A 17058-nucleotide genomic window follows, 5' to 3' on the forward strand; every position below is an offset into this window, starting at 1 on the left:
GAATGCCTTGTATGTGTTAGCTTCGCATTGTGGTGATTGTTTCCGTTTATAAGTGCTATAAAGGAAATTAGACCTAAAATGAATAGTTCATAGTTGCATGCGGAGTTAGGGTGAACTCAAGTTTTTAAAAGGGTTTTAAAATTGGTTTGAGATAGACCTAAGTTCAGTGGTTCTAAAGAGTTTAGTAATCTAGATTAATCTTTTAAAATCGGTTTAATAGGATTAAATTGGTTGGAATAAAAGATTAAATTTGTTGTAAACCTATCTATTAGAGACCTTTTGTCTAAGGGGGGTTTTGGCTAAGCTGGGATTCTTAAGTTGATGAAAACGTAACACTCCTACCTGGGAACCTACCTGGAAAGGTGAATTAGATAGATTTTCAACAAGCATGCGACGTTTTGGTCAAAGATTCCGTTAAAGAGTTTAATGAATGATGATCAAAAGTTATTCCATTATCCAAGGTAAATGTTACTCTTGGAAAAACCTAAAAGTCACTTAGTTAAAATGCTTAGTCGTGTTTTTTCTTAGTAAGCTAAACCCTAGGTTATAAAATACTCAGTGGGAAGAAGAGGTGTATCAGATATGTCTATGAATCTACTCACATTTCTCCATATATGTTTACACTGTCAGATTCATGCTTGGCCTCGAGATGCCCAAGATGCATCCCCCTTCGGATGGTGTTTGCATGAGTCAATATCAAGGTGGATGGAAAGAGTATTTATAGTAAATGGATGAATGGTGTGTGTCAACACGTAGTATGGTCTCTGTCATTGGTTCACACCATGAGATCATTCTATACGCCCTCGTGTCGCCTTCAGAGCGTCCCCCTTCGGATGGATTTTGTGCAGTTGGTCAATATTAAGGTGAACTCCATAAATTGATAGAGTCACTTTAGGTTTTGCCCCAATCGAATTTTTCCCCTTCGGATTGGCCTTTTGGGACGGACCTTTACGACTTAAAATGGTGGGTCACACTTATGGACCTCTAGGGTTTGGTATCCTAATTCTCCTGGAGTCTCATTGTTTTGTAAAGATACACATTGTTTGATGAACAAAATAATTGTTATTTAATTAAGCCATTTACTCATATCCAATAAACAAAGCTCCATGATTATCTTATGTGAACTTAAGCATGTATATGTGATATACAAGTGGATCATGCCTTAAGTGATAACCTAAATAGATATGTAGTATAAGGATTAAGGTGTGATACCTGATCCTGGTGACACTATAGATACGACCCGCTTTGTAGAGGTTTGCAAGTGTTGTAAACTATTACAGATGGTAGATCCTGACCATTCATGTGGAGACGTGCAAGCGGAGGTGCCCTATACAAAGAGTCTGTATAAGACAGAACCACGAGATGACTAGACTCTGTATATAATGTCGTTGATACCAGAGACTTACATCTCAGCTAAATGACCATAGGTGACACGATCTCAATCCTGAGTGTTTTAGCAACTCTTGCCTTTGAGGGAGGTCCTTTGATTAGTATGGGTGAGAGTGGCCAGATTACCAACTCAACATGCCAACCTTTTTGGGGACTTGTCTGATCTGGAAGCTGGGAACTCAATCCACAAGATGGAATTCACTCATTTCCCGAAGCAGGGATAAGTAGAGAGATTGCTCCCTTAAGAGCTGATTCTGGAGCTTGAACATAGTGGCCACAACTTCTTTTTGGAAGAGATGACTCAATCATATTAGGACTACGACTTATGTTCATTAGAGGGATAGTGGTACTTAAGGAGTTAGATGTAACTATAGGGGCATAATGGTTATTGGCCCAGCTGTACTTACGAGCGATCTATGAAGGGCTGTCGCACTGATGATTGGTTAAGATGGACACATAATATACCTGTGATAAAGAGAGTTCAGTTGTCGGTCTTTAGTGGAGTATCTTGCAGTTGACAGATGGTGGATTCCGTGACTAAAGATTTTAGTCAGTTATTCATATACCATTAGAGCTTTGAGCTTCAGGTTCATAAGGTCCCCTTGGTAGCTCAATGGATTCAGTTGAGGATTAGTTCTTGGTGTTGATTTGAAATGTTCAAATTGACAAGAGGTATTTTGATTATATATGATATGTTTGATATGATGTATGAGATACATCTAGTGGAGGATTGATGTAAATGAGATTTATATTAAGTACCATGGAATAGAAAAAGAACTATGATTTATATGTTTCATGAGATGAAATATTAAAACTATAGGTTATAAATATAGTATGTTTAGTTGGTTATCATTTATATTTATAATATATTATTGGATAATTAAATCTTTTTCTCTAATAACCAATTGAGTAGGAGGTTATTGGTGGATCATGGTAACCATGAGATAAAAAGGAAAATTGTTTTCCAATTTTAGTAATGTTGAAAATTTGAATTTTTGTGAATTCTCTCTCGGAAAAAGAATCTCACAGAAGTTGTCAAGTAAATACGATTTACTAAGCGACAGCTTGAAAAAGGTAAACGATCGTGTAGTGTTTGTAAGCGACAGACACGAAACTATGCGATGAGCTAAATGATCGCTTAGCTTTTGCTAGACGACCGCTTAGCTGTTGCTAAACGATTGTGCATTGGCCTATACGATAAGTTCAGTTATCTCCTACTTGCTTAATCGTTTACCTGAATTTTGATTCCTCCTTCTTCTGCCTCAAACTAAGTCCACACAGAGCTCACCCTCTGGATTCTCTTACCGAGAATACCAAGGTAGCTTTCTTGGTAGTGTCATACTCAACTCGACACTATCGAAGTTCTGTGGAGGCCGTTCATGCCGTTGGGGTGTTCGTGACCAAGGCGATAGCTAAGGATGAGTGTGCGGTGCTCGTGCTGTGTAGCGGTCGTGTTGTTTGAGCGTTCGAGGTTGCTGTGTTCAAGCGTTCGTGAGCAAGAAGCGTGGAGACGAATCGGCAAATGTTCGTAGTATTTCTCCTTGTTCATTTATGCTTTCGTGGTGTAATTTCTATATTGATTGTATAACCGTTTGTTTCTTGTTTTGACTATAATTGTAATGTTCATACATGATTGTAATTTGGAATAATCTTTTCCGCTGCTCATGGAAATCCTCGTGTTCGATTTCCTTCACTTACTACAAAAACGAGCGAAAGATTGGTGGAGAATAGTGGAAAACCGGAGAAGAGAGAGAAATGAAACCACTTGGAAGGAGTTCCGTGAAGCTTTTTATGAAAAATTTTATCCTCGATCATTTCGTGACGTAAAACAAAATGAATTTCTACAACTTGTACAAGGTAGTATGATTGTAGCAGAATGTAAGCTGAAATACACCGAACTCTTAAGGTATGCCTTGAATATTATTGAGGATGAGAACGAATGCTATAAGAGATTCAAAGTATAATTGAGGAAGGAAATTAGAACTCTCGTGACGGTAAGTGTTGCGTTGGTAGAATTCTCAAAATTAGTAGAAGTAGCTATAAGGGTTGAGAGAAGTATGATGATGAATGAACAATGACTAGAAGGTAGTTTGTTAGTGAACAAGTTAAATAAAGAGGAAGGTAAAAATTTTACTCTCGGAGTAGGAAATAAAGGATTATTTAAGCGGAAGGGAACCCCAAAATCAGGATCAAGCTCTGGAGGAGCAAGTCATTTGGGAAAATCTTTTGGACAACCCTATTCGGAAAAAATAAAAGAATCTGTAGCCAGTGCTAATCAAAGACCTTGGTGCCCAAGTTGTAGTAAATACCATCGGGGAAGACGTCTAGAGAAAACATACATTTGTTATAGGTATGGACAGGCATGACATTTTAAACACGAGTTTCCCCAATTAGTAGGCAACGAGGGAGGAAACGTTTTGTAAACTGTTAGCTCAAGGGATGAAACCTTCGGGCTCAGAAGGAGGACATGTTGGTGAGGCTAAGCAAAAAGAGACCAGGGAACAAAATCGCTCTCAGGGAAGATTATGTACCTTTACCGAAGACAAAGAAATGCTAGATGCTACAACATTTAAGGGCAAGACTCCAGAAGTTTAACTTTGAATCAAATGTTGTAACAATCCTTGTTTATAAATAAAACATGTTACTTTGTTTGAAGCAAATAGGTGCATTCTGTCTTCAAATCTCCGGAGCATTGCGACTCTGGGTGAAGCGTTGTGATGCTGCCATGTTTTTTAAGCAAATAGGTGCATTCTGTCTTCAAGCGTCGAGCTAGCGTCAGGCTCAGTGTCGTGAGGAGCGTTGCGACACTGCAAGCATTGCTGAAGTGTGCTGACTTGTTCTTTTTGAGGGGCAAAATGGTAATTTGTCTTGAATCTTCTTTTTAAGTGATTTTTTGGTGTCGTTTAGCTTGAATTAGCTCAAAATTCTTCGAAATAACTTTATTTGTGTCGGGATTGGAATTTACCTATCAAAGTAGACATTTTAACAAAATAATTGAAGAATAATTGAGGGAATTAGCACTAATAAGATAGCTTTTTACAAGACCTATCACAAATCCAGTAAAATTTGTGTAAAAGTGTTGAAAAGGGAGTGAATTAAGTGACCCTGGGCTACCATTCAATTTGGAGAAGTGAGGAGGGAGGAATTTGCATTGGAAGGCAGAAGACCCGGCTGGACAGCCGCGTTGCACACACCCTGTCAGTGCGTACGGCCCAGCGACCCAGCGCATGCCCACGTTGCCCAGCCCCTCGCGCATGCGCGCCCACTTCCTGCGACCGTGTCACGCTGCATCTGTACGAGGTCTATGGCCTAACCATGCCCAACCACGGCCAGCACAGCACAACGACTGTTGCCCACGCCCACCAGACTGCCTAAATAACCTCAAAAGCTGTGTTTTTTGGTGTTAAACCTATTTTTGGGTAAATCGAAGTGGGTAAACTAGTTATTTCAATTAAAGGATATATTTAAAACTAAAATTGATTTATTTGAGGAATTTCAAGCTAATTTAGGATTCTTTGAAAATAAGTAGAATTTTGGGAACCAGGACCAAATATTGCTCTAAAAGGACTGTAGACAAGAGGATTATGAGTGGGTTTTTTTTTTTTTTTTTTTTTTTTTTTTTTTATGTTTGAATTATATATATGTTATTATGTATATATATGCAAGGTTTGAAACTGGCATGATCAGAAAATGTGTTTTTTTTTTTATTTAATTTGTTGATTTGATTCTTGTTGTTTTGTATATCATGAGTTGCATTAGAAACTGGGATTGTACCCTGGGAAATTGTTAGCATGTCTCTAAATGAAAAATTGTCGACATGTGTACATTCGACGAGCTATAAGGATACTGGGATTTTTTCCTCGACATTCATATTGAAAAATTCACGAGAATACTCGAAAAATACATGATTATGCAGGGGTAGCTAGTTATCAGGCTGGAAGAGTTACATTCTTATGTGTTATGATTGCTTGATTGTGAAATTGGTTTCCAAAAATGAATTTATGGAACAACCCTATTTTCTTATGAAGTGCACCACTCACTGGGCTTTTTAGCTCACGTTTTCCAATGTTTTATTCGCCTCAGGTAACGAAAGTTGGACGTTCTGGGAAATGGCACTCTCGGTCTAGAACTGCCACTCTCTCACAGAGCGAAACTCGGATCAGGTTACCCTTGAAAGTCATTAGGATTGACTAGGATTGTAAATGTACTTAGTATGAATACTTGTAACTGCTACTAAAAGTTAATTAAAATTTTATGCATTAATTATCTGATGAGTTGGTAAAAATGGGACAATTGATATTACAAAGGTGGTATCAATTGTCTTCACATCTTCTTTTGGATTTGGGGGATAAAACCCAAGAAGGGGCGTGACATGTTTAAGTGGGAAAAACCCACTAAAGAAAAGATTTTCATCTTAAAATTGATTTTACATTAAAATCAATTTAATTTGAAATTACATATTTCAAATTTTTTAAAAATAAAATTTTATTCTAAAATTAATTCAATAATTAATTTTTAAATATCATTAATTTTAAACAAAATTAATTCCAATAATTAATGTTAAATAAAATTAATTTTAAATAATTAACTAAAAAATATAATTAATTGAATTAATTTAATATCAAATATTAAATAAATTAAACACCAATTTTAAACATGAATCTCTATTTATATTTTAATATTTAAATTATATTAAAATATTTTTCAACTCTCCAATTTCGTTTAATTCGATAATTAAACATTTAATTATATCAAATATAATTAATAATTTCCGTAAAATGAATTTGAACATTTTAAATTCTCTCATCACACTATCTAAGGTTTAGTTCGTTTATGAGCTAGTAGGGGACCTAATGGACCTACAGATCATAAGCTCCAACGATTTGAGATTAATTGGCTAAACCCTTTTAACCAAATTAACCAATATTCGTTAACTACTGGGTCACTCCATTAAGACCCAATAGTTGCACTCTCATCACTGTAGATATATTTCTGTCCACTTGATTTAACCATGATCAGTAAGTCGATCCTTCATAGGTTGTTCATTTTTACAGTCGGGTCAAAGTTATCGTTTTACCCTTGTAATACATATTGCTTGTTAAGTTTTCAATTATATTAGACTGATAGTGACTGTTAGTGTTTTTATCGGGCTATGCACATCACATGTTGTGAGTCTTTGGGTATGTCTATGTTACGGTACTCCCTTGTTATCTATGTCTATGCGTATGATGCGCAATGTGCACTTGGGTCTTGATAGGAAGGTTAACAATTCACCTAGTGGATATAGTAGTGGGTCGCTTATTGAGTATATTTTATACTTATTCTTTTCTTTCCATGCTTTTCAAGCAAAGGTAAGGACCAAACAACGAATGATAGGAAGAATCTGTGACTTGACCGTTGGGACATGACCGTTTCTGCTTTAGTTAATCTCTTTAACTTGACATGATTTGGTTTAAGAGTCTAGTTTCTTTAAAACTCTTGGTTCTCACATTTGTTCATTTGCTAAATTGTTTATTTGATTAATTTAATATAAATAAGAGACCGGGGTACTCCGAACAATATTTTATGATTTTATTAGAGCTTTCTTTATTAAAATAAAAGTTTTGTTTTTTTCCTCTTCATAACTATATCGTCAATTTATGCATGTATGTAATAACATCCTAAAAGTGGAGTAGAAAGTCGGGTCGTTACATTTATATAATATTATCTATACTTTTTAATTTTCATACAATAAATGTAGTGTCAATTTTCATCATTTATTATTAAAAAAAAAGTGTTTTATAACAATTTCACTCTTTAAATATGTATTTTGAAATAAATTTTAAGTCTAAGAGTATGCGAAACATTTTCAACTTCTACGTGTTGAATTTTGGCAAAATATTATAAAAACGATTGTTCCATTTCCGAAAGGTTTAAGGAAGTGTTGGACTTCAAGCACTATAAAATGAATCTATGCATTTGATTTCTAATCATTCCAATTTGGACTACTTTAAGATGAATATACTAGCTCACTTATGTGAGTGGTGTAATATTTTGATAGAGTGTTATTATAATTGGAGCTGGGAAGAGAATTTTGTGTGATTGTTATCTTCTTTTCCCAGGACTAATGACATATATAATTGAAAACTACCATAAACTCTATGGATATTATGTAAAATTTATTTTTATTTCTTATTTTTGGGAAGTAGAATAAGGAAATCTGAATTTTATGTTTGAATAAAATGTATATTAATAAACTATTTAAAAAGGTGTGATTGTTTGTGAACATTTTATAGATTATTCATTTATTTTTGGAAAAAATACCTTTTTGTCACGAGTCTAATTTTTGTTTTTTTTGTTTTTAAGTTTCAAAATGTTACTCAGATAGTTCTAAATTGTGGGTTTGATTTCAATTGAGTCCTTATATTTTAAAATGTTGTATATTTTTCATTGACATTTGAGTTTTGTTGGAATTTGGTCCCTATATTTCAAGATTTGCATTTTTTTTATTTATAAAATACTCATTTTTCTTCTTCAATGTTAATGTTTGTTAATAAATTAAAAATAGTTACATGAATCATAACTAATTAAGTTTTATCGTATTTTATCATTTTTAAAATTAAATTTAAAGTTTTACTTCATAATTATTTTAAATTAATTAATAGATATTGACATCAATGTTCGAAACCTTAAGACCAAACAGAAATTATACCTCACAAGATATTTTTCAGTTCATTTATTTATTTCTAAGAAATAACTCTTTCCTAGTCTAAATTTGAATAAATAATTTCCGAAACCAAACTCACCTTTTTTTTTTATTAAAAAATTTGTTTTTCGGCTTCTAAAACGTAATTTCAACCTATTTTTGAGAATACAAGTCATGAGTCACGTATAAAATAAAAATAAATGAGCCTTGGATAGACCAATTCAAAAAGAGTTTTGTTTTAACCATAACTTAGTCCTTTAATTTTGAATTTTGTTTTATTTTGGTCTTTAAATTTTTAAAAATGTTCATTTTAGTCTCTAAACTTTTAAAAAGTACTTATTTTGATCTCTGCTATTAAGATCTTGTTAACCCCTTAAACATAATAGTGAAATGAATTATATTTTTGGATGATTAAACTGTCAAATAAGTCCGAATTAGATGGTAAAGCGATTTTCTATATGAGATCAAGTCATTTTGCGTCCAAGATTTTGGCTGTCCACTATTTTGGTTATTTTACTTTACATTTATCTTACTCAACTCAGGCTAGACGCAATTTCATCCTTAAACATATTTTATCTTTAAAGAATTAACATAACATTAATAGTAGGACTAAAATAATCATTTTTTAAATATTCAAAGACTAAAACGAACGTTTTCTGAAATTTAGAAACCAAAATAAAATAAAATTCAAAGTTAAGGGAATAAAAACGAATTTAAACTTTTTTTTTCTAGTGTAAGAAAAAGAAAACAATTTACTTTAGAATTTTATTGGTTGTATGACAGATGTATGTAGGGTTGTTAACAATTAGAGTGGGACAAAGATAACCATAGCTTTAAAATTGTAAATTTAACGACTTATTAAATATATTAAAAATCATAATTTAATATTTTTAATTCGGAGTATTCGTTATATCTACTCAAATCATTTATTTATTTTAATTTCATTTTTTATTTTTCAAATATGCACTTGCAATTTTATCCAAATTTTCTTTAATTATGTTTTTGAAATACATTGTCTTCTAAAAAATAAAAAAAAAAGTTTAAAACATGTCAATCATTTTTTAAATAAGTTATATTCTAAGTTCGATGGTCGAATTTGTGAGGTTGTATTTATTTATTCATCAGGCTCCAAAAGTTTTTTTTTTCTTTTTTTATATAAATAAATCTTTATTATTATTTTTTTAAAATAATGGGTCTACTTGATTTTGTAGTTTTAAAAGCATACCATACATTTCCTTTTTTCTTTTCCCTTCAGTCTGTATTTGTTTTGTCCTCTTATTCTACACTTGTAAAATTTTAAAATCAGATGTTCAAATAATTCACTAAGTTTTTTCAATTACAAAAACTAAATAGTACGACTTTGTTTAAATTGGAACTAAATTTATACCATTAAAACTTTGAAAACTGAAGATTCATTGTTTTTTTTTTTTTTTTTTTTTTTTTTTTTTTTTTTTTTAATAAATCTAGAGATCCAATTAAAACTATTTTCAAATCATAGAATTTAACTTTTATCTTATAGTATGAAAAAAAGATTGTTGTAAATATTTGAGAAACAAATACAAATATAATTAAAATGAGACACATATATCTTGCATTTGTACTAATATTTAAGACTAGATTATATATAAAAAATCTTGAACGTTGTTATTTGTTTAAAAAAATATCTTTCATTTTTTATAAAAATTACAACACTACCTTTAATTATTCATACATGTTTTATACTTTTAGAGTAGAAATTCTTTTAAAATGTTTAACGAAAATTAGGACCTGGATCGATATGGCAGTGACATATAACAACTATAACAACTGGCAATTCAAAAATTCATTTTAAACCATTGCCACATCATTTGAAGTCTAGAGTTTAGAAGTAGTTATAAAAGTTTATAGAAGTCAAAGGTTAATATTACAAATTTTCATAGTATATATGAGCATTCTTGTAACAGAAGTCCTAGGTGGTTTTTCTTTTAACATATTTTTTGTCGTTGAGACAAAATTCTCCACGTTTGTTGGATTACAAAGGAACATTAACTTGGCGTAGGGACTAGAAGACTGAAGAAAAGGCAAAGGGAAAGGGGTCCACTTTACAGGCTAAGCGAAGCAAAATTAGCCAATGCCAATTCATTTGAAATCACAAACCCCATCTCTTCCCTTATCTTTTCTTCTTCTTCTTCTTCATCCATCGCCCATCTCTCTCTGTTTCTTTTCCTTTCATTTCCATCAGAAGAATCAGAGCATGGCCATCACTCTCAGCCTTCCAAAACTTCCCCATATAACTCCCATTTCTTCCTCCAAGCTTTCCCTTCCCTCCATTCCAACGAATTTGGCCTTCTCTCAAAACCCCAAATGCCCAAAAACTTTCTTCATTCAAAATCTTCGTAGTCTCAAACCCTATACTCTTCCTCTCACCGCTCTCACATTGCCTTTCTTCCTTCATCCACAGGTCGGTTTCTAAACTCTTATTGCGGCTTTAGTTTGTACGATTGTCGAATTCGATTTGATTTCATTGGTTTCAGGATGCTCTTGCTGTTGGAGGGGAGTTTGGGATTTTGGAGGGGAGGTCATTTGCTCTCATACACCCTCTTGTTATGGGTGCTCTTTTTGTCTATACTCTCTGGGCTGGCTATTTGGGCTGGCAATGGCGGCGAGTCAGGACGATTCAGAATGAAATTAATGAGCTGAAGAAGCAAGTGGCTCCTGCGGCTGTAACCCCAGATGGGAAGCCAGTTGAAGCACCGCCATCTCCCACTGAATTGAAGATTCAGCAGCTCACAGAGGTATGTCTTAAATCTTAACCTAATCAATTATCTATAAGTACAGCTAAAATCTGAATTATGGGTAAGTCTAGATTGTGTTTGTGACAAATATATGTTTAGGGTCTATCCCATAAAAGAGATGACATAAGTGTTTTCCTCAGATATGGGAATTTCAGTTGTAAAATAACATGGTCAGGCTTTGAATATTGTAGAATGGATGGGATATGGTTGACTATTTGAGAACGAATTTAAATAGTTTATGTGGAAGGGAGGTTTTTAGGGGTGTCCTAAGTTGCACATAGATTGAAAGTGATGAAGATCAAAGGTTTGTTAGTCAGTGACTCAGTGACATATCTCGAGTCAAGGGAGGAGTAAAAAGAATGGAGATTTGGGAAACAAAAATGAAGAAGAAGAAAACAATTGAAAAGGCATAATCCTTCCAATGTTGATATAAGAGATGCTTACATTCCAAGAAGCAAATAAGTGGGATTAGAACCATGTCCTAAATTCTAATGGGCATGAATAGAAAATATTGATATTTGAACAACTAATCGTTACTTTCATGAAAATTTAGAGATCAAAAGTATTTTTTAAATTAATTTTTTTAAAGAAGTTAAAACACAAACTATAAAACCAAAAAAATATTGTCTCCATCCTCCTTTCTAAATCAATGAATTTTTTTCTTATAAAAAACCAAAAAGTATTAACAACAAATTAGAGAAAAGAAGTCAATGAACTCGCTGGGTTTCGATTAGGGCTAAAGATAAGCGATCGATTAGTTGGGCCGCCCGACCTGTTGGAACTCGTCCTAGTACTGGATCCACTCTTCGTTCCCAGGTTATGTCTCGACCCGACCCCCTTACTCGGCCTTTATTGAAGAAGTTGATCCTCTTGAATGAGTTGGACCATTTGCATTTTGGCCTTAAGGCCATCGGGTTTTAATTTGCGCATCTCACTCTGGATCTCATCTTTGAGCCCACAGACAAACTTGCTTTCTAGGACTTTATCACCTAACTCCTTTAGGCCCGCTGAGTATCATTCAAACTTCCTTCGATAGTCCCTCACTGTCATCTCCTGTTGCAACCTTATCACCCTCATGTACTGGTCAGCCTCACTTGTCGAATGGAAATGCGTTAGGAACAATTCTAAAAAATGCGCCCAACCATTGATACCAGTCTAGTGCTTCACCTTCCAAACACAACATGACAACGTCTAGCTTGTCTTTTTCTGATAATCGGTTAACCACAAAATATCGCTCCACGCGGTGCAACCATCCATCCAGATTTTCTTCGTCTTCTCCCTTGAAGATTGGTACCTTTAATTTCCTTTGTCTCATGTTGAACGACATCTCCTTGCTCCCAGGTGCGTGTATTCTCTCTACTGTGTTTTTTGTTCGTTCTTGGCTATCTGGTCGGGTGGATGAATCTTCTATCAACCCCTTCCTTTTATCCGTCACCGTCCTGTCCGACAATGGTGTCTCCTTGTTGCTATTGCCCATGGCCTCCAATCAAGATAGAATCGATGCCATTTGCACAGTCATGTTGGCCAACCCCTCTTTGACTTCGTTAAATTGTAGTTTCATTTTTTCCTCTATTTTCACGTGTTTTTCCTCCATAGCAACAATTTTGTTCTCCATCTTCCCCACCATGCCCAAGCACTGCTCTGATACCAAAAGGATAGACCTTAACCTTAGCCGATTCTTATTTATCAACAACAGAGGGAAAATTTGAGAGTTCCCCAATCTCCCTAAATCTCGAAAGAGATATTCACAACCAAATGATTACCGGTGCCCCCTCATGGCCCCAATGACCTTACATATACTCTCTCTCTCAGCCATGGGCCCTTCATAACTAACAATATACCTATGGCCCACTTCTTATTTTAATTTCTAAATTATTCTTAGCATTCCTATTATCCATTTTCTCCTTTGCATGTTTCCTCCGTACGTACACTTTTGTTACTTTAGGCATCCAGGGTCTATCATTTAGCTCCGCTGCTGTTGGTCCTGATTATTTGGCAATGTCATCTATATTTGAAAATATGATAAATATGAATCCCGTACTTGGTTGTTTGAAGCGCCAACAAACAAATTCAAGACACTCCGATCATTATTAATATTTTGTGGAAAAAGATAGTTGAAAGTGCAACTACAAGTGGTCAACAAAAGTGATATGTGGTTAAGCTCTATTTGGAAGATTGTTTGAAGGAAGACAATGAGGTGGTCCTTTGTTAGTGATTATTAAGGGTGTGAAAAAGAAAGATCATAGCTATATAATTAAACCCAATATCTGTATTGGCAAAAAATTTCTGGGTGGAATCTACCTCTGAAGAGTTGACTTTTTTTATTGATTCTTTTTCTTTTTCTTAGAATGGGACAGATCCCTTGATTCTAATAATTTCAGAATCAAAATAGAAAGGAATAATCTGTATAGTGAATGCTTACCGAACATATCTGATGCCATTGGTTTTTGAAGTTCAGGAGAGGAAAGAGTTGATCAAAGGGTCCTTCAGAGATAGGCATTTCAATGCTGGTTCCATATTATTAGGATTCGGAGTTTTGGAAGCCATTGGTGGAGGCGTAAATACATGGTTTAGAACAGGAAAGCTTTTTCCTGGCCCTCATTTGTTTGCAGGAGCAGGTAAAACAAAGGCTTTTGCTTCTGAGCACTTTTTTTTAGAAGTTGACTTATCATATGAATGTGATGTCATTGCATTCCATTCCATTCCATTCCTAGATTCCTCTACTTTGGTACTTTAGTCTGGTTTCAACTTTTTGATACCTTTGCAACCCGAATTCGAAATGAGATTCGGGCAAACTATGAAATGGAGAGGATCTATTTCTGTGTAGTTGTGATCTGATATGCATTTTGGTTTTATTTTATTGCTAATGGGCAGGGATAACTGTTCTCTGGGCACTGGCAGCTGCTCTTGTACCTGCAATGCAGAAGGGAAATGAGACAGCCAGAAATCTTCACATTGCCCTGAATTTTCTGAATGTTATACTCTTTATATGGCAGATTCCCACTGGAATTGACATTGTCTTCAAAGTTTTTGAATTCACTACCTGGCCTTGATTTACTGATATTCCATGTAAACTTCCTTCCCTTTTCCTTATGGTCTGAGGTCTCTGTCTCTCTCTTCCTCAAGTCTTAAGTACATGTCTGGACCTTTTCTTTCCACTTCCCATCTCCTAGTTCTTGCCTCCTGCAATTCTTCTTCCCTTCAGGTATGACTTGTTACTCAAAGAACTCGAAGTTGATAAACAGCTACGTTTCAATCTATGTCATTTTTAACCATCTCCTGGTATAGCTGTACGTTTCAACTTGTTCATTTTTAGAGTCTGCAGTCTCACTGGTACGGAGAAATGCTGCAGATTCCAGTACCTAGCCAACAAATCAAGAAATATTGTACTTCCAACTGACGTGAGACTATGTTTGCATCTTCAACGCAACTCAAATCAACCGACTGCCCCTCTAGACGGCCCAAACTAACAAAGGACCAGCCCCAACCCTGCAGTCAGTTGGCTCAATCAAACTACCACACAGAAGAAAGTACTGTCTAGGGAGCAGAAGCATCTCCTTCTTCCCTCACTTTTATCAACAAACAATGCTTATTCAGATTCAGAAGGAAGTCTGTCCAGTAGAGTCACTGTGATTTCTTCCATGTTTACATATTTCAAAGGGTTATGATATTAGCAATAATAGTAAAATACAAAGAGGATGCTTTTCTTTCCCTTGTTTTTCACCCTTTTCTTTATATCTTATTTGTGTAATTGTTCTTTAAGGAAGCATTTCAGGTTTTTTCTTTCACTATGATTGCTTTCTTGTTTCCCTACATTCAGAATCGCTTCTTCTTCTCTTTGAATACTCCATCACTTTCTGCCTCACGCTTTCTCTTACAGATCCACTGGTTCCAGTTTCCAACTATAAATGATTGCAGAGACAAAGCTTCAATTATCACCGTCTTTTCATTCTCTAACTTTCCGTTCTCTGTATTTTCATTTTCTCGAGTCATAATGGCCAATTTTCCTCGCTTCGGTCAGGCATGGCAACGTCTTTCTACAATCGCCCGCCCTGCTCCGGCTGCCGCGCCACCTGCTTCAGAACCAGAGCCCGAGACTCTGCTATTAGCTCCAACCACCCAAACTGATCAACCTTTCGAACCCTACCCGCCGGCGGCGGCTGCTCCGCCATCTTCCCCTCAAAGAGAACCCACTCCTCGTGTTTCCTCTCCGGCGAAGAAAGCAGCTTCACCCTCCACATCGCCATAATACAAAGCTACCGTCGTAAGTGTGGCCAGCCTGCCGCTGAAACCCGCACGATCGCCGCCGGTCTCCCCTCCACGCAAATCTTCTGACCCGAGGCATTCCATTAGCCCTAATTCGTATCAAGAACCCCTCAAGCCAACCACGCCACCACTTTCATCTCTGGCTCAGCCAAAATCTGCAGATGTGACGATGATTCAATCCGGAATCAAGCCGGAGGTGGAGCAGAAAACCGGCCCGTACAAGAAGCCGGATCGGCAGACAGAATACGGATCCGGTAAGCCGCCGGTGAACCTACAGGCGGAGGCTATAAACCTCACCGGACATAACGTAGGCGTGGTAATGGAAAATAACGAATTATCCAATAAAACGATCAGGCGGAGAAGTCATTAGGAAGATCGAAACAGAAACCGGCGTCCGGCAAGAAAATGACGAGGAGAAAAGTCGCGGAGCAACCGGATTTCCGATGACGCCAATCCTGAACAGCAATTTCCAAGAAGTGAACAATTCAGTTCTGTGTAATTCGTCTTGCGGTGGGCGTGATCCGGGGCTGCATCTTGATTTCTCCGGCAAGTCAAAGGATGATGCAGCCACTGTGGACGGCGGCGAGAAATCTAAATATTAAAGAGAAAGACAGATGAAATGGTTACAATTTTTAAAGAAGCAAATACTTGAGATTTATATTGGAAAATTTCACGAAATAACCAAATCTCAAAAACTTTGATATGAACGAAATATTCCTAAAAACTTATCAGTTTTTGGTCATGTGAAATGCCAAATTTGCCCCGAATTTAAAAAACTCCTCAAACCGCATCACATTTCTTATTTAATGGTTTCTTTAGCTCTTCTATTTAATGCAACACTAATATTTCACCGACGCATTTATTTCCAACTAATATTTTACCAATAGCATTGAATAACATTGATATCAAGAATGGAAGGTCACTCTCTGTTATTCATTTTTTGTCGAACGCTTTTTATTCTTCCATTGTTTTTTTAAAGTTTCAGTACAATATCCTCATTATCGATCGTTTTCATCTTTGTTCATTTCATTGTGTCTTTCGGTATAGAGGACGATTTGTGTGTCAGATTCATAAATGGAGAGAATGTAAGTGATATTCTACACATGCAATGACATACACAAACATTGTAACTGATTACACAATGAGTATTCTTAAGGAACTAGAACTGATGTCTAGAACATATCGTGTTTCTTCGGTGGACATGCATATAATTAGTTTGGACGATGGATATTTGGGGGTTAGTTGATCTTCGTTCAGGGGCATGTACTTGCATAGAGTTCAATTGCATAGAGATCCCATGCTCCCATGCAATAACTACGACAATCTTTAGAAACATTAATGTTCAAACATTATGCGCAAAATGGTTTACAGTTGAATGTGTGCTTGCTGCTTAAGCAGAACCAATCTTCCCTGTTGGACATCGGTATCAAACAAGTGATCATGCCCCTCAACCTCATCAACCTCCTTAATCCTTCTTCCTTCGACATCATGTATCACCTCCTCGATCCTTCTTCTTTCCAATCAATTCTCTTTGTACCTTATCTCCTTTGCACTCGTTACAAGTCTTGTCATAACAATAGTCTGTACATAAGCGAATGAGTAAGTCAGAATGCATGAAACTATGATAGATGCCAATAATTACTAAGCGATCGGTTACTTACTTTTTTAAACTGAAACACATTCTTACTCAACGATTTATAAAATGGAGCATGAGATAAGTCCATCTAGGAATTCTAAGAATTGCAGCCTTATTGACTTTGATGGGTATCAACTTACTTGACGTGGATAGAATTTCGTAAGCCCAAACCTATAATATGAATTGTAGTTTTGCTTTTGTTACACATACAGTATTAACACACAGATTAAAGTGAAATGGAAACGAAAGTATATACCTAGAATGCAAGTGCAAATCCCTTTACACAATAATATGAGACATGATGAGTA

General features: G+C 35.5%; 1 protein-coding gene, 1 long non-coding RNA gene and 1 pseudogene across 4 annotated transcripts; 2 read left to right on the forward strand and 1 right to left on the reverse strand.

Annotated features, from left to right (window-relative positions):
- The first annotated feature begins 10159 nt into the window (after window positions 1-10159).
- LOC120075410 (plant/protein) lies at window positions 10160-14636 on the forward strand. Of its 3 annotated transcripts, none has more exons than XR_005481333.2 (5): window positions 10182-10514; window positions 10588-10848; window positions 13307-13466; window positions 13723-14053; window positions 14165-14636. XR_005481333.2 is itself a non-coding variant. In XM_039028789.2 (4 exons), exons 1-4 carry the CDS (start codon window positions 10185-10187, stop codon window positions 13899-13901), a joined length of 930 nt encoding a protein of 309 aa, XP_038884717.2. In that variant the 5' UTR covers window positions 10160-10184; the 3' UTR covers window positions 13902-14636. The 3 variants fall into 3 exon arrangements, 1 of the variants encoding a protein (XP_038884717.2); XR_005481334.2 differs by having other exon boundaries at window positions 14174-14636; XM_039028789.2 differs by having other exon boundaries at window positions 10160-10514; window positions 13723-14636.
- Window positions 12721-13410, reverse strand: LOC150038227 (uncharacterized). The gene is made up of 2 exons (XR_016530597.1): window positions 13271-13410; window positions 12721-12853 (listed from the first exon to the last, which is right to left on the reverse strand). It is a non-coding gene; the product is annotated as an uncharacterized LOC150038227 (long non-coding RNA).
- A 206-nt stretch (window positions 14637-14842) lies between the features above and the next one.
- LOC150038228 (uncharacterized) lies at window positions 14843-15741 on the forward strand (annotated as a pseudogene).
- Window positions 15742-17058: the final 1317 nt, after the last annotated feature.

The sequence above is a fragment of the Benincasa hispida genome, chromosome 1 (assembly GCF_027475165.1).
Source record: "Benincasa hispida cultivar pf3 chromosome 1, pf3_genome.v1.1, whole genome shotgun sequence".
Lineage (NCBI taxonomy): Eukaryota > Viridiplantae > Streptophyta > Magnoliopsida > Cucurbitales > Cucurbitaceae > Benincasa > Benincasa hispida.

Bases quoted from the DNA above. Each gene is read 5' to 3' on its own strand.
- LOC120075410 (XM_039028789.2), top strand. From the start codon at position 10,185: ATGCCAATTCATTTGAAATCACAAACCCCATCTCTTCCCTTATCTTTT. The intron at 10,515-10,587 runs GTCGGTTTCTAA...CATTGGTTTCAG, and splicing joins CTTTCTTCCTTCATCCACAG to GATGCTCTTGCTGTTGGAGG. The intron at 13,467-13,722 runs GTAAAACAAAGG...GCTAATGGGCAG, and splicing joins TCATTTGTTTGCAGGAGCAG to GGATAACTGTTCTCTGGGCA.